Source organism: Spinacia oleracea, chromosome 2, assembly GCF_020520425.1.
Source record: "Spinacia oleracea cultivar Varoflay chromosome 2, BTI_SOV_V1, whole genome shotgun sequence".
Taxonomy (NCBI): Eukaryota; Viridiplantae; Streptophyta; class Magnoliopsida; order Caryophyllales; family Amaranthaceae; genus Spinacia; species Spinacia oleracea.
The window spans coordinates 64,477,683-64,504,343 of NC_079488.1; the positions used below are offsets into that span (position 1 = coordinate 64,477,683).

The 26,661-nt window shown below is 40.2% G+C and overlaps 1 protein-coding gene across 2 annotated transcripts; it reads right to left on the minus strand.

Moving 5' to 3' along the window:
• Positions 1-17,884: 17,884 nt before the first annotated feature.
• LOC110796810 (ethanolamine-phosphate cytidylyltransferase-like) lies at positions 17,885-24,323 on the minus strand. Of its 2 annotated transcripts, none has more exons than XM_022001893.2 (10): positions 23,918-24,323; positions 22,580-22,990; positions 21,870-22,105; positions 21,403-21,566; positions 20,442-20,513; positions 19,934-20,001; positions 19,529-19,649; positions 18,838-18,903; positions 18,633-18,755; positions 17,885-18,535 (listed from the first exon to the last, which is right to left on the minus strand). In XM_022001893.2, the coding sequence occupies exons 2-10, from the start codon at positions 22,930-22,932 to the stop codon at positions 18,464-18,466; spliced, it is 1,275 nt and encodes a 424-aa protein (XP_021857585.1). In that variant the 5' UTR covers positions 22,933-22,990; positions 23,918-24,323; the 3' UTR covers positions 17,885-18,463. The 2 variants fall into 2 exon arrangements, with proteins under 2 accessions (XP_021857585.1, XP_021857586.1); XM_022001894.2 differs by having other exon boundaries at positions 23,730-23,933.
• Positions 24,324-26,661: the final 2,338 nt, after the last annotated feature.

Below are 26,661 nucleotides of genomic sequence, written 5' to 3' on the forward strand. Positions count from 1 at the left end.
ATCATAGAAAAGGGACACATTAGGAATAGGATTCTCGCAGTTTTCGAATCACATTAGGAATAGGATTCTCGCAGTTTTCTATCTCATTTAGGATTTATGTTGGAGTGCAACACCTAATTCTGACAGGTTTCTATCTTTTATGACTTGCCACTTTTAGAAGCTACCCTTTACGACAGTTACTATTTTTAGCAGGTTTCCATAAATAGCAGGTTTCTATAAATAGCAAGTTTCGGGTGAAACGAGAAGGGTGATTGAGATTCGTTATTTTATAGGAGATGCGTTGTCAAGTGGAGATTTATGTTTTCATCATCGAACCTTCCCTTTCGGGAATGGGGACAAAAGTAGGTGTCTACAGTTAGCCCCCACTTTGACTGAGTCTTGGAGTAAGACGATGGTCAAAGTATTAGACGGAGTGCGTCACACAAGCCATGGTGACCTGTTTTTTGCGAGGGTCTCACGAGCCCCCGAGTGATAACATTTGACTTAAGGGTCATCACTTTGAAGTGTCGACATATCCCTCACGTATCATTGGGATTTGTCAACTGATAGTATAGAAACTTCCTCACTTTGTCATTGGAAGGATCTAAAAGTGCGTAGAAACTCCTTCACTTTGTCATTGGGAGTAGCTACAGATGTTTTCGAAATCAAAGCTGTAAAGTGTAATTGGGCCTGGCCAAGCCCAATCACGAGGTAAAAATGCTTTTAAAGATTCTCATTTTTAGGGTTAGCTAAACGAGAAAACCCCCTTGTTTTTATGGGACGTAAAACGAAGGAAAATCCAGCACATCGTTCTTTTTTGGAAAAACGGAAAACCAATCTTTGAATTTTTTGTGGAAAAAGGAAAAACTACTCACATTGCTCTTCTTTGGAAAAACGGAAAACCAATAACTACTCACATCGCTCTTTTTTGGAAAAAACGGAAAACCAAAAGCTACTCACATCGTTTTTGGGAAAAAACGGAAAACCAAAGGCTACTCACATCGTTTTAGGGAAAAACGGAAAACCAAAGGCTACTCACATCGTTTTTGGGAAAAAAGGAAAACCAAAAAGAGTTATCGCTGCAGCGACTAAGGACCTGCGTGGTTAGTGACGCAGACCCCGCCGGCTAAAGATGGCGAGCCTGTCCGCTAAGGGTGGACACCCCGTCCGATAGAAGTGGACGAATCTGTTTTGAAATTTGTTTGTGTTTATTTATTTTTTGAAAATAAGGACCTACGTGGTTTGCGCCGTAGACCCCGCCGGCTGAAGATGGCGAGCCTATTTCATTTTGTTTTTGAAGATTCTATTTTTCGAAAACTGAGGACCTGCGCGGCTAGTGACGCAGACCCCGCCCGCTGTGGGTGGGCGAGCCCTGTCCGCTGAGTGTGGACGCTCCTGAATTCGTTTTTCAATTTGGGACTCGCGTGGTTCGTGACGCGATCCTGCCCACTAAGATGAGCAAGTTTCCTACTTTTTTCATCGTGATTTCTTTTTGAGAATTTCTTTTATTCATTCTTGCAAGAACGAATTCTTTCGAGGGATGCTCGGATTTAGTTGTAACCTGAACGTGGGTTGACAACGGGTTTAGACGGACCTTTGTCTTGCGACCGTCTGCTTTTGTGGTTTTGAGCTAGTCTTTACGGCTCGATTTTTGCCACTACTTGGTCTTTGATCAGAGGACCATGCACAAGTGTCAATGACGACCTTTCTCTGAGGTCGAACCTGTTTTTTTTTAGATATCCAAACATGAGATGGTGTATGGTGTAATCCAGGAATGTGATTTTCATTGCGTGCTCCTCGTTGGAGTATATTTTTTCGCGAGCCCCCAAGCACTGGGGCTCGTCGGTCGTTTTTCGCATCTTGTAATCATGTTTGGGGTCATGCTCGTATGCGCGAGCGACCTTTTATAGTAGTGTGCTACTTTAGCGAAGCCGTGGAGTGCGACTTCAGTTTTCAGGCGACATCCGATTTTAGCTTGGCCCGGATTAATCCTTTGACAGACAAACATTTTTTATATGGGAAACCAACGACTTAACGACACACATTTTTTGGTGTTTCGAAGAATGACCATGATATTTATTTTGATTTGAAAAGTGTACATAAGCATTTTCTGAGACAAGTCTAAGTTTCGACCAAGTTTTGATGTTTATTTTTGCTTATTTGGGAGCTAAAGGTGCTTTTGGGCTTGATCCTACTTGCAATAGGGCCTCGTGTTTAGCAACACGGTTTTAAGTCCTTTCTTGTACCGCGTTTTGTGAAATCTGAGCCTTGGGCTGCATTTCCGGCGCCCAAGGCTAGGCGTTAAACATTTCGGCGCCCAGCCATGGGCGCTGGAAGTCTTTTCCTGGTGATATTTGACTTTCGGATTTCCTAACACGTTTCCGAATGGGATCAGGATGTCACTGGGCGCGTTCAGCTATATATAGGGGCTAGATACGTCCTTATTTTCCACCACTCTCAATTTCTTTCTCTCTTTTTTTGCCGTGGTTTAATTACTCATTGCTTTTGCCATGTCGATCCCTACTTTCTCACTCCAACGGACTGTTAGGCGTTGGCTACGGGCCCTTACTCCCACAGAAAAGGTTTTGTTAAAAGAATACCACTTAGAGGCACTTTTAGGCTTACAACAAATTAATATTGATTATAACTTTCTGCATGCTGCCCTAAGCTTTTGGGACTCCGATCATCATGTTTTTGCCTTTCGGGGCAACGAAATATGTCCTTTGCCAGATGAATTTGCTGCGATCCTTGGTTATCCTACTAATGCTACTCCTGCTACCCCTGGCACTATTGAAGAGGGTAAAACAACCATAGGGGCTTTCCTAGGACTAGATGATAACATGTTTGCTGAAATTGTTTTAGGTGACGAGGTTAACTTGGCAAAACTTGTAAAACATCACTTTAGGCCTAGTAAGAATATGACCGAACAGAAATTGAATATTCGAGCCCTTGTATTTTTCTTGTTGAATCACTATTTGCTGTCGAATAACAATGGCGCGTTCGGTGACATAAGGTTGATCCCCTTGATTAGACAGATGGAAAGTTTCTATTCTATTATGCCGTTGGTTGTTGCCGAGACTTTGCTGAGTGCGGATGAGCTGAAGAAGGATGCCAAATCTGAACATTTTAAGGGAAGCCCCCTATTACTGCAGGTAATCTATTTTTCCTTGCGCATATATACACGTTTTTTTTTTGCGTACACAATGAGTTTCAGCGCCCAGGGCTGGGCACTGGAATTTTCGGCGCCTGGTCTTGGACGTTGAAAATGCGCCCCAGGAACCGTTTTCTTTTATTATTTTTTTTGATCGTGCCCGTTTTTTGCAGATTTGGCTCGTGGAACAGCTTAGACTTTTGGAAGCTCCTGCCGATCCTAAACATTATCGCCCTATAGCCTTTGGTAACCGAAAATACTTGCACCAAGGCCAGGACGAGGCCGAATGGACCTCCTTTTTTACTTATGGCATTTGTTCTATTAAGTGGGTGGTACCATGGTGGGGTTTGACTACTATGACAGGGGGTTCTGATGTATCGGTTTATGTTTCTTTGTTGGGGCTATCTCGTCCCATTTATATTTTCCCTTATCGAGTCATGCGTCAATATGGTTTAAGGCAGACTATCCCCTTTTCTGATACGGTACCACCTAAGGTAGCGGCCTTTTCACAAGCACGGGTTCTAGCGTGGGCTAAGTATTATGATGGTCTCCCGCGTTGGGCCGTAGCTACAAATGGCTTTTTGGATCTTTCTGAAAACTACAAGTTGTGGATGAGCTCCGATGATAAAGATGTGAGGACCGAGGCTCGAAATGGGGAGCCGGCTGAGCTTTTGATACCTCGTATTCGTGTTAAGTATGAGGGTCCTGATTCTGCCAAACCTCTTACCTATAGTATTAAGACTGTGAAAGCTCGTCCTGATCGAAAGCGAAAGGAAGTTCCTCCCCGTTCCAGTTTCAGGCCTAAAAAGATGCCTAACATGAAGGGGCCTGCTGTTGTTAAAAGAAATGCAAGCTCTCGCGGAGATCTTCGCTGGAACAATGTATGGGTTAGGAAGGCTCAGCCGCCTGTAGAAACAGTGGCTAGTCAAGTTGATGATAATAATCCTTCTCCCACCATTGTCTGTGCCCTTGAGGCTGAGCGGGCTATAACTGAGAATGTTTCTGAAGCCTTGGCATCTTTGGAAGTTAGTGTCCAGGAGCCGGTTCTTATGGAGATTGATATTGGGGCAGCGCAGAAGATTGTGGGGGTGGATCCTGCGAACATTGCCCTCTACAAGACTTTATTTGATGATCCAGAAGAACTAGAGTAGTGTAGTTCTTGCTAGGGTGTAGGTGCCCTTTATTTATTTCAGTTGTGTTTGTTTTTATTCTTAGCACTTTGTTTTCCTTCTTATTATTTTTCAATAAAGGCGTATTTTTATTTTTCATTTTCATTTATTTTTGTTTCTCCTCTTTTTTATGTTTTTATATGTCTAACACTTTTTGCACAAAGAATATGTGTTTTTTTTATTGGACCGAATCCTTGGTGAGAATTGCCTATGTATCTTGTCAGAATCAGGTCGCGCATAGTTCTAGCTTATAATAAGTTCTAGTATGCCGGATTTCGATAGATATGCCCTGAGGTGGAAGCATATTACTTAATCGGTCAAATGAGTGAAGTATTATCATTATTTTCATCTGCCGTTTTTTGCCATAAGTCGCGTAAAAATGAAATTCGGCTATATTTTTTGTAAGCCTATTTGGATACGTACTGTACCCCCCAAGTGTTCGTTATTTTTTCCGTTGTGTGCGGATAAAATGACGAGCACTTCTGAAAAGAAAATTTTGGCAGGCAGAGAGTTTCAACGCCCAGGCTGGGGCGTCAGAAATTTCGGCGCCCAGCCCTGGGCGCTGAAAATGATTTCTGGCGGTCAATTTTGACGCTTTGCTCCACGTGTTCTTGCGTTTATTTCTTTTTTCCTTTTTTAGTGCTTTGATTTTGTTTGTATTTAAAATCAATTTTGAGGCTAATTCGGAGGATTTTTGACTGTTAGCGTGAAATGCATTTTTGTCCGGATTAATTTTTTCTATTCGTGACTCGAAACAGTTTTGAAAATGGAGTTAGGGTGCGGAAGTTATGAAGATCTTTATGTAGGCTTTTGAGGTGGGTTGAGGTGCGTGTCGTTTTTCAAGGATTGGTGGGGGTTATATTTTATTAATTCCCCTTTTAAGCAACATTTGCTTTCGTTTTTGATTTTGATTTCCTTTGACTTCTTTGGGTTGTATGGGTTGATGTTTATGGTTACACTGGTTGATTTTTATGTTTTGGAGATATGAATGGGATGGTTCGGTTTATTTTGTGGGTTTCGGGAATTGGCTCCCATGGCACTATTTCAAAAACCGAGTGGGTTTCGTTTGTTGGGCCTAGAGTGGGCCGCCTCTTTATTTTTGTATTTTTCAAGTACATTTGGTGCTTATTTAGTGTTAGAATAAAAATTTTAGGAGAAATATTACGCCTTTATTGATTCGGAAAGTAAGGAAAACACACTGAAATAAAACTGACCTATATTCTAAGGGGCCTTAAAGTCTTATTATTTTTTCTACCAATCTAAAGAACTACTAGGCGCTTTTTACTAATGGTGCTCTATGTGGCTCAAGCCTTGGGTTTAGTCTCATAAAACTTCGGTCCTTCACCGGTACTCATCTTGAATTCTATTCCTTTTGCATTGACCCACTGATATGTCTTTACCCATCCGTTCTCGATCTCTTCTAGTGTTGATGCAGGAGAGATTAACCGGGTTGGATCGAAACCTTCATCTTGTAAAGCTAGGGTAGTCATCACAGTCTCGTCCTCCATAGGCCTCGATTCGTTAAACAATGTCCATAGAGCCTGGTTGTCCAATATTTCAGTTGTTTTAGTCTTGGTGAGGTGGGGTGCCTCATCCAAGGTGTGGCAGTCATGGAAAATTTCAAATCCGGGTTCTAGCAAGCCATCCTGAACGAAGGGTTCAGGGAAATCGCAGCATGGGTGTTCTTCTCCTTCCCGAACGAACATCCCGTTAAGGGTTCTTTGATACGGGGGAAGGAGGGTGGTTTGTTTGGCTTTGTTAAGGCGTAGCCTAGACAGGCGGTCAGCAATATCTTCCTCCGTTGGTTCATAGCCTAAGCCAAAGGGAGTAGATTTGTTGGGTAAAGGATGAAATGTGCATTCCTTCTTCCTTATGCCCAATGGGGTTCCTGGGAAATATCCTTGAGCTAGCAGCATTCTAGGGGTGACCCGGGATGCATGCGGGTATAGGAATGCTGGATCATAGTCTTCAATGAACTGGATTGCTTCTTCCATTTGAAACCCATAAAGGTCGTCTGCAGTTTCGGCCGTTCCAACCATAGTACAACTGATGTCGAGAGGAGGGGCGCGGATTTCTAGTATTACCCCGTTATGGTTAAGTTTAACCATTTGGTGCAGGGTAGAAGCCACACCTCCTAAGTCATGGAGCCAAGGTCGCCCCAATAGGAGGTTGAAAGTGGGCTTGATGTCAATTATTTGAAACTCCGTGGTGCGTGCCACAGGCCCGGTTTGTATGGTAAGGTTGATTTTTCCCAACACAGGCCTTCGAGAGTTATCATAGGCTCGTACCCCTTGTGTGGAGGTTTGGAAGTCATCGCTTCCTAGTCCCAAGCAATGGGCGGTTCGCAACGGGCAAACGTTAACCGCCGAACCGTTATCTACGAGCGCTAGGGGGATGTTTTTCCCTTTGCATCCAACTACTAGATAGAGGGCTTTGTTATGGGCACCCCCCTCTCTGGGTAAATCTTTGTCAGTGAAAACTATGGCCTTTTCTCCAGCGTCTCTCGTGACGTGGTTAACCAATGAGTCAGGTGTGATATCTGTAGGCACTGAGATGAGGTCAAGAGAGCGAATAAGCTTTTCGCGATGTTCTTTTGAGGTACACATGAGATCCCAGATGGTAATTTCGGCCTTGGTTCTTTTCAATTGTTTCAAAAGAGGATTTTCAATGACTTCTGCGACGGTGGTGTGCCGTCTATTCTCAGGAGCTTGTCTGACTGGGATATCGTCCATAGGAGGTGGGCAAATGTCAGGCTGGTATATTCTTCCCGATCTGGTGAGGTTGTCGACTTCGGGTTCTTGAGTGGTGGTGTCGATGAGAGCATACCCGGGCCAAGTTTCAGTAAAGAGGTCCTGGCCCGACACTTGAGATAGGTAGATATCTTCAGCATCATCATCCCACACACCGCACACTTCTCTCTCGATTCGATCCATAGGGATCACAACGAGTGGTGCACCTTGAGGTGTAATGTACACCGTAGGGTCGAAGTTCTCATTTTCTGGTTGGTCGAGAGAGATGTGACAAGAGCCGAGTGGGCTCTTGTTGTTGTTGGGTTTGCCAACGTTAGGGAGAGGTATCACTTTATCCTCTATCATGTCCTGGATGGTATTCTTTAGGTTCCAGTAGTTTTCAGTGTCATGCCCATTTCCTTGATGGAATTTGCAGTAAGTACCTTCGACCCAATATTTTCTTTTGACAGGAGGGTCACGGGTGGGGCCTATAGGTCTCAACTTTCCTTGATTGGTTAATCTTTCAAAGGCTTGTACCAAAGTCGACCCGAGTGGGGCAAACTTTCGGTCTCGGACCCATCTTCCAGGGCTTCTTCGGGCGGGAGTCTCTTCTACAGCATGGACTTCTTGGGCTTGGGATGTGTTACCCCGATTATAAGTGTTGTTTTTATATGTGGGTTTGCTTTGTATGGTTTTGGCGAGGTCGTCCTCGATCTTTATTCCCACATCATAAACTCTTTTGAAAGTGTCAAGTCCCAGGTACCTAAGGTGTTGTCTGTAGGCTGGGTCCAGGTTGTCAATGAATTTTTGGACCAATTTTTTTTCGGGAGGCCTATTGATTAGTTGGGCCGCTTGGTCCCTCCATCTAGCAAAGTAGGTTGTGAAACCCTCATTTTTCTTTTGGAAGAGAACTTCCAGCTCGCGCATGGTGACTTGAAAATCCATGTTCGACGAGTATTGCTTGATGAAGACATTGACAAAGTCTTCCCAAGTGGGGAAGAGCTTAGGGTCCTGGTGATAGTACCATTTGAGCGGCACAGGTTCCAAGGACAAAGGAAAGGCAGGTAAATACATGGACTTGTCCACGCCTTTCAAGTTCATGGCATTCACAAAGCTCAGTAGATGATCACGGGTATTGTCCGTGGCCTTGAACTTTGGTAAGTCAGATGAACTGAACTTTTCTGGTAGTTTGCCAAGAAAAGGTTCAGGATCGAGGGAGAAGTATTTGCTCCCCATGGTTTGCTGTAGGACCATTTTTTCAATCCTCTTCTCGTTATCGAGGTCATTTTTGGCTTGTGCAGCCGCTAAAGCTTCATTTTCCATTTTCAATTGGCCCATAAGTTGGGTCATTTGGACCATCTGGTCTCGCAAATCTTCGATGGACATGTTTGAAGGTGCGAATCGAGGTTGGGGAAGCGGAGATCCTTGAAATGAGGGATGATGGACGGAGCTTGGAGTCACTAAACCTGATGTTGGCGGTGTATCTTCGAGACGCACTAACCGTTGATTCCCTGATCGGCACCAAGTGGCAGGACCAGTCCTAGGCATAAGATAAGCTAAAGTTTAGGTTCCCAAAGTTTCAAGCATTACTTAGTCTAGACTTCGACTCTCTCTATTGGTTTTTTTTGCTCTTTCTTTTATTGGTACACTTTTTGGTTTTTTTTTTTGTCATTCTTTGAATTTTCGAAACACTTGCCCGTGTGACATTCATAGTTATTAGCGTGTTCGGTTTCGGTGCCGAACATTGTCGTCGTAGGAGGCCTGTCGACGATACAAAGAGTTATTTATTATTTGTTTTTTTTTTGAGTCGCCTCTAGAATCGAGTGCTTTTTCTTACGCCTTCGTAGCAATTCCTTTTTTACGAACGTTTTTTGGTGCTACGTGTTGTTTCTTTTGCGCGGGCACCGAGGCTGCTGCGCCTGACCAGAAGGCCAAGCAGCAACTTCGGCGCCCAGCGTCGGGCGTGAGAAATTCTGGCGCCCAGCCAGGGGCGTTGAAATTGCGTCCCTGGCTGGTTCTCGTTTTCTGTTTGCGTCTACTTCTGTTTATGCGACTTCGATTTGCGTGCTTGCCTAATAACGTCCTTTACGCGTTGTGCAGCGTTTGTGGGATTCGTTACAGGCCATCCCGAGCGTCGCTTATTTTTGTGGCGATCATTCGGGTTCGCGGAACACGTATTTCGGTATAACTCTTTGGCAAATTAGTCTATGAATGTTTGGGCAATTTTTAAGGTCGTTGGTTTTCTAGGATAGTTTGTCACACACAATCACATATTTCGCTACACATAACTAACATTCATCATGAGGCGATAATAACATGTCATGTAGTTTATGATAGGCTTCTATGGGTAGTTATTTGCGCCTGGCTTGGTACCGCTTTTATCGTAGATCCAACACATGCCCCGGTCGAGGTAGTGTCTTCAACAGACGAATTTCGCTCAAGAGGCCAACCCGCAAGTGCAAGCCAAGGGGGCATGCAGGAGAGAGGGACCTAATGAGCGAGCGATTGGGTTCGGGATAGGTGTACTACCTGCACAAGTACCGAGTGGGCAACATGCGCGGCGTATGCACCCCCCTATTGGCGAAAAAAGGTATCCTTAGTCCCAACTCCCGAGGGAGCCGAGATTCGTTATGCTGTTCTGCCCGTTCACATTAATATGCTGATTTTCAGGTCGTCCCAACTTGATGGGGAAATAAACGCGGGGTAGGATCGTTTCACCCTTCGGCTATTTTGATTACCTACAAGCACGAGTATTTCCTTCACTATCCCCAGTGGAGTCGCCACTGTGAGGGGGTCGAAAAAGCACGAGGCTAATGCGTGACCTCGTCCCTCGTGGGTGTGACGATTCTTTTTATTCAATCAAGTGTAATTGGATTTCCTGTGATTTTACACCCAATTGACTAGTAATATAGGAGTCGCCATTCAGTTTTTAACGACAATGAGAAAAACTGACAAAACCCGGTTATCGTGACATAAAGGGAGTGCAATTATGTTTGACCACGACGGCCGTAGGTTCCCTTGTGATCCCTGGTGGTGGGGATCGCTCAACGTACACCCGCAGGGTAGAGATTTGAAATATTGACTAATATTGAAATATCTGTCCAATATGTGTCAAACAAGTGTGTCCACAGCGTATCCGGCTCATGTCCCTGTGTCCAAAAATTTCAGAAAACAAGCGGGACACTTGATTTCGCGTGTCGGACACATATTTCATGTCTCCATGGAGTATCCGTTCCCAATACGTGTCCGTACGGGACACGCGGGTCAGATGGCGAGTCAGTGTTTGCGCGATTCTTAATACTCTTAGATACTTAATAATGAGCTTTAAAAGAAATTGTATGTTGCTATACGTCAACACCTAAGGAAGGATTTATTTATTGTCTTTCTAAATATTTTTATTGTACCAAAAAGTATGAGAGGTGTATAATATGTTACTACATGTTATGTAAAGTAAGCGTTAAAAAGTGGGTTTGAAAAATTATATAAAATCTTGCTGCTTTATTGGAGATGACTTCTATTGTAGAGAGGGGATGAACTGATATGCGAATCAGATCATATACTTGATCTAAAAATTTGGATATCGAGTACGGATACAGATATCATTCTAAAAGCAAAGGGTAATTAACCGTCTAACCTTGATAACTTTGTTCTCATTTTTTCCATTAAATATTTTTCTCAAAATCCTAAACGTCTAAAATAGTCCATGTAAGGGGGTCGAAAAAGCACGAGGCTAATGCGTGACCTCGTCCCTCGTGGGTGTGACGATTCTTTTTATTCAATCAAGTGTAATTGGATTTCCTGTGAGTTTACACCCAATTGACTAGTAATATAGGAGTCGCCATTCAGTTTTTAACGACAATGAGAAAAACTGACAAAACCCGGTTATCGTGACATAAAGGGAGTGCAATTATGTTTGACCACGACGGCCGTAGGTTCTCTTGTGATCCCTGGTGTGGGGATCTCTCAACATACACCCGCAAGGTAGAGATTGAGGGTTCGGGGGACTGTAACTACCGAGAGGAGTACTCGCTCGTCGATAACTCCAGAGGCAGGATATCCTTACTAGCTCAGCATAAATAATTGAAGGGACATGCTTTAACTATTAAACTAATCTGAATTGATTTTAGCAATATGCAACATATAATACTAGATCGATCGCGATTATCTGATTTAAATAGCATTAAGGGACCTAGCATGATAATCCAATTTCCCAAAAATATTATATTTTTTAGGCGTGATAGAACAATCAGATTCAGTTAGTTTAACAGTTCATAAAAAGGGCGAGGAAAGCAATTAAATCATAGAAAAGGGACACATTACGACGCACCCTTGAGAGGTGCGTCACGGTTCTCAGAAAACTAACCACTTTGACTTTGCTATTTCTCCTTTTTATTTAACGGATCTCAAATTATGGACAGGATACGTTCTGTTCGATTTATGGATCGATTGCGACAGAACGTGTGAACAATTTCGTAGCGTGAGGCTTAGGCTAAGGGTTGGAGTCAATACTCAGAATATAAATTGTGTGTTGTGATTTCACGTCGAACTTGGGCTATATTTATAGAAAAGAGTTTGTGGAAAGATAGAATTGCAGAGCCCTAATCCACAAAGAATTAGGAAAAAACACGTACCCAGGTAATTCCAGCGCCCAGGCCTGGGCGCCGAAGATTTCGGCGCCCAAAGCCAGGCGTTGAAAATAGGGTCTGGGCTGTTTTCTTAGTCAGATTCGGATTCCTGAAATCCGTAGTGTTTGAGACTTAATCGAGTCTTTTAGTGCGTATTAATTTCATGACGGGATGCGTCTGGGCCCGTTACGAACTCTAGGCTCGTTAGGATTTTAATTAATACGTAACTCTTATTTCCGAATCACATTAGGAATAGGATTCTCGCAGTTTTCTATCTCATTTAGGATTTATGTTGGAGTGCAACACCTAATTCTGACAGGTTTCTATCTTTTATGACTTGCCACTTTTAGAAGCTACCCTTTACGGCAGTTACTATTTTTAGCAGGTTCCCATAAATAGCAGGTTTCTATAAATAGCAGGTTTCGGGTGAAACGAGAAGGGTGATTGAGATTCGTTATTTTATAGGAGATGCGTTGTCAAGTGGAGATTTATGTTTTCATCATCGAACCTTCCCTTTCGGGAATGGGGACAAAAGTAGGTGTCTACAGTACAGTTCTAATGCTGAAAGTGCAAGTTTTGTCAGATCTACTATCAAATAAGATCAACAAGGCGAAAAGTGTTATCGAAAGTTTAACACGTAAACTCGAACTTATTGAGTATTTACAATCATGAAAACTCAAGGTTAGCAAAGTAGAGTTAGGATGTTAGAGAGAGAAAGTGAGAGAGCCCCCCTCTCGTAGGATCCCGTCGTTCAGCCGCAGGTGCAACCCACCACACTTCTCACCATCTCACCCATTCCCATTCCCATCCTATCTAAACTATCTTATGCAGAAACCTTTCAGCAATCCCCAACCCAAAGTTCTAACGTCCATAACCACTCTTCCTCCCCATCCATTCCCCCCCTTGCCATTGTCTCTCAAACCCCCCCCCCCCCCCCCCCCCCCCCCCTCTGATTTCAACCCGACTAATAAAGTCTTCATCAGCCTAGGAGAAGAAGAAGCCTCTTCACGGTCATCCAAATGGGTGAACTCTTTGATTATTAAGGTAGTGGGGGAATCATTCTCAATATTAATCGACTACTTGAAATCTTCCCTCCAAGAGGATTTGGAAAATTCAACAGAAGATCCAGTTTATTGTGTTAGGCAAAGGTTTCTATAATATCACTCTAGCTTCCGTCTCAGGAAGACAAGTAAAGAGGTCTACCTAATGGACCATGCTTCATTGCGAGTTTTATGTTATTGGTCCAACTCTAGATTCCGGGGTTCAAGCCATCCGAAGCAACCATTTCTAAACTCTTTGTTTGGGTGTCCATGCCAGAACTATCCATAGAATTTCATTCTACTGTAATCCTCAAGAAAATTGCAGAATCATTGGGTACATTAATCAGAATAGACCTACATGTTGTTGAGCAAAACAAAATGCGTTTTGCTAGAATTCAGATATTGGTGGATTTAGCAAAACAGAGGAAGGAGGTCATATGGGATGGTGCCTTTAAACAAGAGCTAATTTATGATGAAACTCCTTTCTTTTGTGTAGATTGTAACTCGACCGACCATTTGGAAGGGAAGTGTCCTTCAACGCCAATGGTACTGGAAAAGAAGCATAAGGATGACGATAAAGAGAAGGATGATGAGGAAAACCTAAAAAAACACCAACAAGGATGAGCCTCAACCGTTAGATGAACATGATCAAGATCACCCCACCCCTTGGATCACTGTCACGAGATAAAAAATAATCAAGATTTCCAAGAATAAAACTAAAGAAAACAGGGGAGAAATAAAAAAAGAAAAAGAAGAAGTTCACTTTTTCCGCCAAAAAGAAAACGGTAACAGTCAGCCATGTTGTCCCATTGGAGAAAGTCAACAAGCAAATCAAAAATATCCTGTTAAGGAGAAATGACGTGGAGGCAGCTTAACGGTCCAACTTAAAAGGAAATCGAACGTCGGAGATTACACCAAACCTAAACCAATAAGAAACACTCCCTTGCAACCTTTCGAATTAAATTTAAGCTCCCACTCTCGCTTCAAATTCCCATCAAGCTATAAACACCATCGCATCCTCTACAACTCCTAATTCCTTTTTCATTTCTAAACCCCAAAACCCTTCATCTTCCCAAACCAAAGAAACACTAAAAACCAACAATGTCGAGCGAAATGGAAAGCTCAATGTTCGACTTCGGCGATGAGTCGTCGGAGAACAACGACTTCACTCAGACTCCCCCCTACATCACCGCTACTTCAAGAGCAGAGCAACACCAAACCCCAAATTCACCCTTCTTTTCCAAACCCTGCCCCTGGAACTCCCTCTTCCAATCATGAAAATTTCCGACGATCCTTATCTACCACCAATTCCGACCTACCCATAAATTCATATCAACATCGTGACCTTTCTGCTTAAGACCCCATCAAGGTGGTTCAAGGTCAAACCAGAGATGATTTGTTCTTTCATTCTCGAGCCACAATGGTTGGAGTATCCTTACCAAGATATGGTAATGTCTCCAAAAAAAAGGAAGTATGATGCATCCAGCCCACCTCCCCTGTCTCATCACAATCAAAGCGCTACGTGCGCCGATGGAAGTATTCATCAGGTGGTGGATGATGAGCCCCTCTGCGAGAGTGTCACGGGACATCTTTCCACCAGAATCGGAGTTCCTCAGTGACCCCATTCTTGTACTCCCTCAATTGAGGAAAACCTGGTTGTAGTCCTCAAGATCCCCACTAAAGGGAATAATAGGGGAAGCAACTAATGGGCTCATGGTGATCTCGATCAGCGAGGAATTCCTCAAGTGGAGGTACTGGCTATCTTGGTGAAGGAAATAGAGGAGAAAGCCAGTGTGACGAAGGTGGAATTCAAGGACAAGAAATAAGCCCTATGGAGCAAGAGGAACTGGGATTTCTTGGACACGATAGATCCAAAGACGAACAAGACATTCGAGGAGTTCTCTAGAGCTCGCAAAACCTATGATCTAATGATAATTGTTGCCTGGAATTGTAGAGGAATGGCCAGAAGGATATTCCAAGCCAATATTAATTATATCATAAATTAACACATGCTTGATGTTATCATCTTTACTGAAACCAAAATCAGCCGCTATCATACCAAACACATCATGAAATCCCTACCTTTCGAGAAGTACATTATGGTTGAACATCATGGGCTGTCGGGCGGGATCATAGTAATGTGGAACCCCCTATTTGTGAACTTCTACACAATAGGGTCGGATTGACATGCTAGTCATGGCATTAATGGGGTAACTTCTCCAATTAAATTTTGATTTGTTCTTTCTGCTATTTATACTAGTACTAAGCATAAGTGTAGGTTAGAAACTTGGAGTACGTAATCTTGTTTAAATGTTGAGTCATATCTCTGTTCCTTGGGTGGTGATGGGGGATTTTAATTAAGTAACTTGTCAATTAGAAAAATTAGGAGGGAGGCCTATTAAACAAAAAGGAGGGGGTAAGTACCTTTCTACTTGGATGAATGTGGTTTACTAGATGTTGGTTGTATTGGTAATAAGTTTACTTGGACCAATAAAAGAAAGAGTAAACCTATTTTTCTAAGGTTAGATAGAGCTTGGGTCAATATGCAATGGCTAAACATGTTCCCTAACTCTTACGTGATCACCTTATCTAGAGATATTTCTGACAATAATCCCATTAAACTCGCGTCTACCCCCTCTCCGCGTCAATAATTCACTGCAAAAAGTCTTTAAATGGAGTCCATGTGGTATCAACAACCTGGTTTTCAAAACATGAGATGAAAATTGGAACACTAATGATTTGGATTTTGTGTTTAAACTGGAAGATGTCTCTAAAACTATGTCTTCTTGGTCTACGGACAACATAGGTAATATTTTTGTTAAGAAGAATAATGTGTATGCTAGACTTACTGGTATCCAGAAAATTCTAGAGACTAGGCCTACCTGCAAGCACCATCTGGACCTGAATGAGGCTCTCTCTTCTGAGATGAACATCATTTATGAACAAGAAGAGGCTTTCTGGATGACTAGGTCTAGTGTAAACTGGATTCAATGTGGTGACCAAAATACCAGCTTCTTCCAAAGATTTGTTGTTATTAGGAGGAGGAGAAATAACATCACTTATTTAGAGTCAGATGTTGGGAAAACCATTGATAATAAAAACCTAGTGCCACATATTGTCAAGTTCTTATCTGACTTGTTCACCTCTAAAATCCCTGATCCAATTAATCTCCATCATAGCCATATCAATGATATATCTATCCACTACCATCCATGTCTAGCTGAAATCAATAAGGCAGTGCTTGATCATGGGCCTTTCAAAGCTCATGGTATTGATGGTATCCATGCTCATTTCTATCAAACCCATTGGGGTACCATTTGGGGATACCTTAAAAGTTTGTCAAGTTTGTGTTTCTCTCAGGTTCTCTTCCTAACTCTGTCAATGATACCACCATCTTCTTAATTCCAAAAGTGGAACACCCCTTGACCATTAGGCAATTAAGACCTACTAGCATGTGTAATAATAGTTATAAGATCATTTTCAAGGTTCTGGTTAATATGATAAGACCACACCTGAAGGATCTTATCTCCCCTAACCAGAATAGTGGTTTTCCTGATAGAGGTTGTGATGTCAACTACATTGCTGCCTCTAAGATCCTCCACTCGATGAAATTTAGGAAAGGGAAATTTGGGTGGTTTTCCCTAAATATTGATCTAGAGAAAGCTTATGACATGCTTGAATGGAGTTTTGTTAGATTTCGTCTGGCTAGGAAATGTTAGAAATGTTTTGACAAGACTTCTTGTGACCTAATTGTGTCCTGCATTTCCACCCCTGCTACCTATATGATATGACTGGTAAAGCCTCACCTACCTTCCAAACTTCTAGAGGCGGCAAGGAGACCCCGTTTCCCCCTATGTGTTTATTTTATGCATGGTGTACTTAGCTGATATGATTAGTGAAGCAGCTAATGAAGGGTACTAGAAACGTTTTTCCTCAAAATAAATGGTATTCCTATCTCCCACCTCATGTTTGCTAATGACCTAATTCTATTTGGGGATACCTCTATGAAAACTATACAGGGTATGAATGAGGTCTTATCTAACTTTGGGGATTGCTTAGGCCAAAAGAGGAACCACACCAAAAGCAAACTATATTTCTCCAAACACCCCCCCAGTCCAACAAGCTAGAGAAGTTATGTGCCTCCCTTGGTGTAGACGCAAGCCATGATTTGGGGACCTATGTTGGCTTTCCGCTCACTGCTAAAAGACCAACTAGCTAGAGCCCAAACATATCGTATTTGTAGGCCAGTTGGAAGGCAAAAACTCTCTCCAAGGCTAGTAGGTTTGTCCTCATAAAGTCTACCTTGTCTGCCATAGCCACTTATTCAATGCAAGTTCTGTCTCTTACAAGCTGATATAGACCAAGTGTGTGTCAGATTTCTTTGGAACTCCACTTCTGACCAGAAGAAGACTCATCTTGTTCATGGATCAAGTCCTATGGGAGTAAGGACTTAGGGGGTATAAGTGTTAGGCCAATCATTATCATGAATCAATCCCTAATGACCAAGCTATGTTGGAAGTTTAATTCTGCTCAAAACCTTGCCACTGATCTGATTAGAGAAAATAATGTGACAAATAGGAGTTACCCAGCTTCCTTCAAAACTGGCTCTCACATTTGGAAGAATGTAGGGAAAGGTTGAGACATGTACCATAGATTGACTGGCTGGTGTATTAGGAATGGGTAAAACATAAACCTTGGGCTAGATAACTGGTCTGACAAAGGCTCCCTTAGATCCCTCATTTGTGGTCCTTTGAATAGAGGTGAAGAAGCTAAGACTCTTAGTTCTGTTATGACTAATGGCCATAGGACCCTAAATTTTCTATCTATGAGACTTCCCCCTGACTTAGTGACGTGGATCCATGCTATTCTCAATCCAAACTTTGGGACTGACACCCCCTTTTTCTCCCTTGCCAAGGGTTTCCATTTTGATACTAAGTGTACCTACAACGTTATTTTGAACTCCAAATTCCCTTAGTTTAATTCTGATAGAAAAGGGTCCACTATGTGGAAAGCTAGGAGCAATCCTAAAATTAAGATATTATTTAGCTAGTGTCCATAAAGATAGTAATCTCATATTCCTGCTCTAGTGTCCATGAAGATAGTAATCACATAGATATTGCTGCTGAAACACAAGACATTCTTCTTGCTGCGCTCGTTACAAACTCTCCTAACAATGTTGGTTTCGATGATCTTTTGACGTAATAATGTGAAGTGACTCTTTATTATAAAAAATAAAAATAAAAACTCAGAACGTATTACTCCTCCCTCTAAATCAAAGAGGGAGCCGGAAAGAATGGAATCATGGTACATAAATAATACAAATACAGCCTGAAGAACTCACCACAAAGGAAACAAGAAAAAGAATGTAAAAGGGATATTTCGCTAAGCTCCATAATATGAGAGAAAAAGAATTGAGAAAAAAAAGAAAAAGAAAAGGAGATACAGCACAACAAAACTTCCCCTTGCACAGTGGATATTTCACAATATTGTATTATAAATACGAGCTGCATATTCTGCCAACTGATAATTGAGGATATACTGCATGACTATGGACGACCAAGCAATGAGAAAGAGGTGGAGAGTTTGTTTCGGGTTCAATCAATGTCTCAGCTTACGTTGTTTCTTTCTCGATCTTGCTATTAGCATCAAGACTATCCACGAGTATCATCTATATGGAAACTATACATGCATTGCTGTTCTGGGGCGGCTCACATCAATAGAATAGAGGTCTGGTCTGGTGTGGTCTGCTTAATGACCCTTCATGGATTCCTCAGTCTCCCGAAACATATGTCTTTTGTTCATAGTATTTCTTCTCACTTTCCACCTTCTTTGAGTTCCGTTTCTGCACATCAATAGATGTAGTGGCACATTATTATTGATGGGATGATTTGAACTTCAGAAAGAAATAAGAATGGCACAGTTTTGATTGTTTATCTTACCTTGTAGACTTCATGATTGGTGATAATTCTTTGAGCCACAGATGATGTGGTTATGTTTTTGGGGCTTTCAATCATCCTAAAAATCCCCATACTCTTGGGCACCCTATAGGGATCAGAGTCTCCCTGAATTATCAACAGATTTGTTAAGTTTATGCTCAACTTCAAATTTGATCAAGTCATCAACAGTGTACTGACAAGAACTTACATTGACAAAAGGACTAGCCTCCGATATGGTTCCATGAACAACTGAACAAATATTGAAGGTTTTTACCTGCAACCCATTGCACCCAAAAGACTGTGTGTTAGCTTGATGTGTAAAAAAAATCGAAACAGATCCATGAATCTATGAAATAGCAGGAAAAAATCTCTATAGTCCACTCATGTAGTCATTCAGTTGTAGGAACATGATTTTATTTGCTGTCAATCACATTCTACTGGTTATATCTGTGTGCTAGTCGATATAGATGCAACAAAAGAAAGAAATCAATGATCTTATCAAACTAGGAAACCGTGTCTACAGTTTCAGGCCTTTTTCTTTATCTACTGCTAATGAAGCCTAGAAGTCGGAAGTGATCATGAACAATAATTAACGAACCAGTTATTAGAAATACAATTCTAATGAATGCTTCTAAATTCAAAAATATATTCCGCTATATTTCTTGGAAATACCAAACAGGCATTTACAAATTCTAATTAATGTTAGCTTGTGGAGAGGACATTTGCAATTTCCTTGAGATCCCGGAAACTATGTATTACTGTAGAAGTTTAAACCCAAGGAAACATTTACTTAACAAAAAGGAAAATTAGATTTCTAAAAATTGAGATCTAACTAAGAAATATATTTTTTCTTCTCAATAACTGAAATAGTGAAATGTAAAACAAGAGTGAGAACAAACCATGTCTTTAGTGACCTCCCACGGTGCGCCCATGATGATTTCATCAACATAACGACAACCCAATACACTGAGACCACGTTCATGTAAGTTCATCAATGGATAACCTGGGCCTCGAATTTCACTGCAAGGAACAAAACTCAATTAGTTTCTGAGAATCAACCATTAGAACAGAAGAATCCCAAATTTTCCACATTTGATGTCCCTAAATCCTATTGGTTTCTCTTATTAAGCCATTAAGCAACAAGGAAATACTTAAATCATCTTCTCAAATCACATAATAACTACATCAGACCATCCTTGAGAAATCCCGCAGTCAAAGTAATAGTTACAATTACGAACAAACATATACCACATGATATCTGACATCAGCTACGCCAGGTAGATGAAACTAAAGTGCAAAGATACCTGACAGTTTGGTCTGTGTAAATGCCAACAAGTAAGAAATCTCCAAGCTGTCGAGCAGCTCTAAGTATCTGTACATGTATAGGAAGCAATACTAAGTTTTTGCAATCATAAGCCACTGATGAGAAAATCCAGCAGCAAAGGTATGAAAAGACGAAAAAAAAGGAGGTCGCATTGAATATTAAAACATTCAAACTACAACAGAGCAAAGAACAGTAGAACATGCAGCTGTCTCACAATTATAGATCAAACCAATACCCATACATAACTTGACCATACTCAGCAACTATAATTAGTAGCTTTAATCAGGCATCCAAACTGAGTTCTTCCCAAAACAACTGCTTGTTTGATTCTTCAAGTGTAAAACAAAACACAAAACTAAAAGAGTATATGTCGCATTTTTCTAACATTAAAACCTACTTTAGATAAACAGTGTTAATAAGTAAACCCAGTCTTCTTCAAAGCATAATGGACATCAGATGAGTGCATAAGTAAGGTATCTTTATCTCACCTCAACATGCCCTGCATGGAAAAGATCAAAAGCACCATCAATATACACAACACAAGCATTTGGTCCAGGCCCCTGCAATAATAATTCAGATGAGAATGCAACGACATAATCAAGGCCGAAGAAATTAAGCATGCAGTAAATCTTTTCGTGAGGGTAATCAAAAAAGGCAATAAGTAATCAACATCAGAAGGAATTTGAACAAGTCATTACCAATACACTAATCCCTTAAAATGGGGGCCGAAGAGCAGCAGATTGAATATTTGACTACTTATACATACCAGCTCACTACAGTCCAGGAAGTTGCACACTTAATTTTGAAAAGCTCAACACTAGTATTATTAAGAAAGGCTTTCGGTATAATTTGTACTTCCTCCGTCTTTTAATACTCGCAACGTTTGTTAGTTTCACGCATGCCGATGCACAACTTTGATCATTTATATCTTAAATTCTCTTTATGCAAAAATTATAAAAAGTTGATATTTTGAAAATACACATTGAGACGAATCTAACAAGATCCCACATGACTATGTTTTATCTTATATAAAAAAACACTACGAATAGTCAAAGTAGATTATATGAATAGTGGCAAAAGTCCAAACGTTGCGAGTATTAAAAGACGGAGGAAGTATTATATATAGCTGCATGCACAAAGGACATTTACTCTCCTTCCTTAATCAAGGCAGCTCGATACATTTGCTGGTAGAATGTCCCTCTAGAGTGGAACTACCCATGTTTTTCTACACCTTTTTATCATTGTAAAGAGAAGATTTCAGCCAGGCCCTTCCCATGCAAGATCCTCAAAATTTGTTTACCTTTCCGCTTAAATTTTATTTTCCCAATTAAACTTTTTTTTTGATTTTGAGTAGTATAATAAAATCAAAGTAAACCCTAACTGGTTCAGAAAGAAATTGTAAAAGGGGAATAAAGAGAGGGAAAATCAGTATTATGCTAATATTGATACCTTGCCATTAGAGAACTGCACAATACGCCTGGAGGTGGGTAGAAAATGAGATAAATGACCAACTGTTGGCTGCTTTATTTTATTGACACCAGAAGATTCCTCATGTGAGGCTGGATCATCACTATCTCTGTGAGCACTTATATCACGAACAGTAAGTATCCTTCCTACAAACACATGAAACATGATGAATTAAACCAACTAGTCCGTATAATGCTAAAAGGATGTTAAACTTATTCTCTCACATCAAGCAGATCAGCTCGATCCTGATAACTTGCTCTATTATTGTTCACAATGAATAATTTGGAACACATCAGAAAATTCACAGGAGTGCTAGCTGGCGCACTCCGTAAAATCCATTGTAGACATTGTACAGAAACACGATAAGCCAGACCCTATACACAGTAATCTGAACCAGCAGATACATTCTCTCTTCAGCTCCATACAGAGGGAAATGAAAGAAATAGTACCTACAATGTCTGTGCTTGAAACTCCTTCTGTACGTTTAATCTGCTTGTAGCGGCCTGCTTTCTTTGCCAATGCATAAGCATCAGTGCCATCTGGAAGTAAGCATGGATCATCACCATGTATGATGTAGTCGATTTTGTATTCTTTGAAAAGAGTTTTCATGAACTGTTCAGTAATTTCATAGGGAGCATTAGGAATGACTTCGTCAACCCACTTTAACCCACCAACCAGTGCCAGCCTGAAAATTGACTCAATTTAGAGCACTAAAGTTGCAGCAACGAGTAAAAACTGAAACTCTTAACTAGCCACAACAAATAATTCATTGAAATGTGTTGCAACAATCGGTACCTTAATATTCAACAAAATAATTATTGTACAAAAGTCACACACATCTTTTGATATCTTACTCAAGAGTTAGGAGTTCAGAGGATGACATACTAATAGGAAGTTGCCAAAACTCCATTACTGCAGCATTGAAACTTGAAAGTGTGAAACTGATACTTAAAGAACCCGTAATAATGAACATGATGAGGGCTACATCTTATAGCATTATTCACGGGAGATGATAATTATCTAAATCAATGGACCTCTTAGTTTAGTATAATTGATTCCAAACTAATCTTTTCCTTCTTCATTTACAAACGAATATCGGCCACAAGCAATTATGGAGTAACATAAAACAAATAATCATAAACAACTAATTTATGATTACCTTTCTTCCATAGACAACACTGGAGGACCTTTGTTAGCCAAAATTTCTTCATCGCTAACAACCCCTACAATTAGCTCATCGCCTAAAGCCTTAGCTTGCCTCAGAGCATTTGCATGACCGTAATGCATCAAATCGAAGCATCCATCCATGTATACTCTGACACGTTTCTTTCCATGAGCACGCTTTTTCAATATACCAAAACCAGGACACATATAAGGCAGATAATGAACTCCAATCCCACCGAAGTAGCTTGTTGACAGACCGAGAAGAGCGGCTGTGATCATTATTCCTCCAAATACATGTGGGTAGTAGCAAACTCCATCCCAAATCCAACTATGATTTTCGTATTCCATTTTAACAATACCCAGTTGCCCCCAGGACCCTGGGTCTACTAGATAATAAGGAACAAAACTGCAACACCAATGATGTAGTTTTCTCATCAGAATACTAGAACTTGGTAAGAACTAATATCAAGATATCATAAAATGAAACAATAAGCTACTAATCAACTGACATATTTGTGCATTTACTCTTTATTACACTGAAACATATTGCCACAAAAGGAATCATCAAGTCGACCTGTTACTATATCTGAGATTCTGAGAGAACACTGAGACTCGAAAGGCGTATAAAACAGCAAAGCAATTAGCAATTCAAATTCCTCAAGACTCTTGAAGCATTACATATGTAGCGCCATTTAATAAAAGTTCGAGTTTCGCATAGTTGAGGTCATGTACAAGGTGACTGGCATTGATTCTGCAAGTGAATCAAAATCCACAAATAATAACTTTTTCTGCTGCAACACAGCATTTAATATCAAATTCAGCTGAAGAAATCCCACAAGACATTGACTTTGAATGGATTATCACATTACAATATCTAACATATCCCAAAATCGAATTGCAGACATAAGTTTCTTCAAATTAACATAGAATTCAGAACCCAGCTACCCAATTTTGATTTCAAACTGAAAAACAACTAAAATGTTCAGAAAATTCAGCCCCTAAAATTCAGCAATAAACAAAAATTAACCTTCACATTCCCAATCCAACAAAAATCACCATGCAACAGCTGAGATCAAACAATTCAACAAAATTTGCTCCATATAAACGCAAAAATATTACATTAATTTCAACACAAACAAATTTACCTGGGCAAAATCAGATCGAAAATTCCCAACAACCAAAAACACAAATCTCACAAAAACAAAACAACCGCACAAAAATTAACGATCTGGGTATCATAGAATCACACCAAAAATCAAAAGATTGAACCTTTTTAGCAAGAAAAATGGGTAATAAGGGGAAAACTTTTATGAAAATCGAATCAATTCTTTACCTCCTTTCCCTTTCCCGCTTTTCCGTTAATTGCTGACCCCTTTATATCTTGTGCGTCTAGAAATTAACCCAAAAAAAAAAACCCTTCAAAAAGTTTGATATTTTTTGATCGATTGTTTGATTCCGTGAGATTTGGGAGAAAAGGAATGGAAGGCCAATAAATATTATATATAGTTCTTCAACTTGGTCAATAAAAAAATTAAAATTATGTGAAGTTACGTCTAATACTTACAAAAATATTTATAATATACAGTTTTCCTAATGATTTTTGGCAAAGGTTTCCAAGTGGAAGTTGTAGATGGGAAATTTGTTGAGTTTTTCAGATGGATTGTTGGAAAAACCAAAAGTATGTAGAGTGCCGGTGAGATTCTGCTGATCAAATAATATTTTCAAGTTGGGATTGTGAGATTGGACCACCGTGGATGAGTCAACTTGGGTATTGAATTCTCAAGAATCTTCTGTTTTTTTATTTTTTTATTTTAAAGGTAAACATGTGTCGATGCCAACCGATTTAGGTTGTATAGTCTTTGCTGATTAAGAATGATACTCAAGATTTTTAATCGATTTACCCTATATTAATATCTGGGTGGAAAGAAAAATAGAGTAAGAGCTAGAGTAAAAATAGGGGAACGAATCTCGTTTTTCAACTCTTGCGTTCACACCCAGTTTGAAAATGATTGTGTAAAGTGCATATGTGTTAGGTTGTGGCCTTGTGGGCTAATGTGTCATGTATGCAATTAAACCGTAATTGTCAGGTGTGTTTTTCATAAAAAATCAGATAATTTGCTATCACGTGAATAAGTTACCGGGTCTTATAAGTTGACTCTTTTAACTTAACTCTTTTACAATAAGGTCTGATCAAATCCAATAAATTCTATTAAGTTCAGATTTGTCCCAAAAAAAATGCCATTTTAATTATTGTTTTCTAACTTCTTTAAGCATTATCTATGAAAGTCGTTACGCAGAAAAATGTAGCTACAACTTAAGGATATTGGCTATGATATTGAACATTTTAGCATTAGCAAAAAAAAAAAAAAAAAAAGGTGACCACAAAGTTTCCGTGAATGGTATGCATTTAAACACCAGGGCCCTAAGCAAGTGATGGATATGTTGGAAATATCTGGTTAGAAACGTTGCCATATTATTATCAACATGACAAACAAAGTCGACGTTATGATCACACAAAATTGGTGAACACCATTCACTTTTGAAGAGGATTTTTTGGGGTTTGAAGTGACTTCAAAAAGATACTCAAATCTTCAATTCAATCGTGAGGTTGAGGTTCCGCGACTCTCTTTCCTCGACCTCATTGTTGGAGAAGTACATATATCAATTCAACACCTAAAACATACATCAGTTTCATATCGACACATTAATGGAGCTGTACCTTTCTATTTTGTTGTTCAAACACCTGTCGACTTCCCAGATACTCAAACATAGAACGAAGGAGAACTAAGATGACATTCAACTTCTCATAACTTTTATCAGTTCTAGTTAGACATTTTCTGCGAACCAAACAGTCTAGCCTTTTATTAATAATGCAATGGTTTAGTGTTATCGGAGGATTTTGCAGCTTGCAGTCTGAACTCTGAAGTAAGTGTTCACACATATTATGAGGAACAGAATCATAGAAAGAAACTGCTATTTCGTCTACCCAAAAAAGGAAAAGTGCCTATGTTTGCAGAATGGAAGTTTTTCTTTTATTTTGATGATTTTGTACCTTTAGTGCAGCGATGGAGAGAATGCCAGACCCTGTTCCATAGTCCCGGAAGCGTTCACCTCCTCTCACAGTTTCATGTAGCAAAAGAAGACACTTGGTTGTAGCATGCTCTCCGGTTCAAAAGCTAAACCAGGATTTAGAATAATATTTGTAGCTCGTGCATCCTGAAAAAATGCAGATAAGCAGATTACTTTCCTAAAAACAACCACATGAAGATCAAATCCATGGATTTATTATAAGCTTCTCGATTTATCTATGGAGAATATATGTGGAAAGGGAACCTGGAAAATAGGGATTTTTTAGGGGTAGGGGAGACGGGGTTTGGGGACAGGCAACTAGGTAATTTAGTCATCACCCATTGAACAAATGGCACTTTAAATAAAAATCTAACACAGGAGCCAAACCTGAAAAGAATCAAATGAGAAAACTAAGACAACAATAACCATACATGAGCAGTTTTCCACTCTGACACAATTCATAAGCCCTTAGTTACTTCCATTGGGTCAAACGATACCTGCATAAAATTTAATGAAAATAAATTAGGAACTAAGACTTATAGGTTATTCACAAAGGGAAGGGAAAAAAAACTACATCAACAATTAGCATGAATAATATATGTACTATGGAGCCCATGGGATGCTGACGATTAATTACTGCATAAAGAATAGCTTCTTAAGCATGAGCAGACCCCCACCGGAAATAATCTCTGGCCATCAGGATATTTTAGTAAAATATTCTGAAAAGTAATTACCCGGATATTTAGGCAGACGATAAGAAATTGAATTGGAAATGAATTTTTCTCAATGGAAAATTGGAAATAGACGTAAACCAATACAACTGTACAAGGTCAAATGCGGGAAACTTTGCAAGGTTCTTGAATTGGAAACGGTGAGGAGATCATCCAACAAAAAAAAAGCCTTAGTCTCAAAATGAGGTCAACCAGAGAGTTAGAAAGGAGCAATTACATATAACCTCTGGCAGTTGCATCTTCCAGGGGGTATGTTCCTTTGTGAAATAAAATTGTG

Coding starts and splice junctions, on each gene's coding strand:
- LOC110796810 (XM_022001893.2), bottom strand. CDS start 22,932: ATGGAATACGAAAATCATAGTTGGATTTGGGATGGAGTTTGCTACTAC. Junction 22,106..22,579: donor GTGTTGTCTATGGAAGAAAG/GTAATCATAAAT, acceptor GTCAATTTTCAG/GCTGGCACTGGTTGGTGGGT. Junction 18,536..18,632: donor CCAATCATGAAGTCTACAAG/GTAAGATAAACA, acceptor ATTGATGTGCAG/AAACGGAACTCAAAGAAGGT.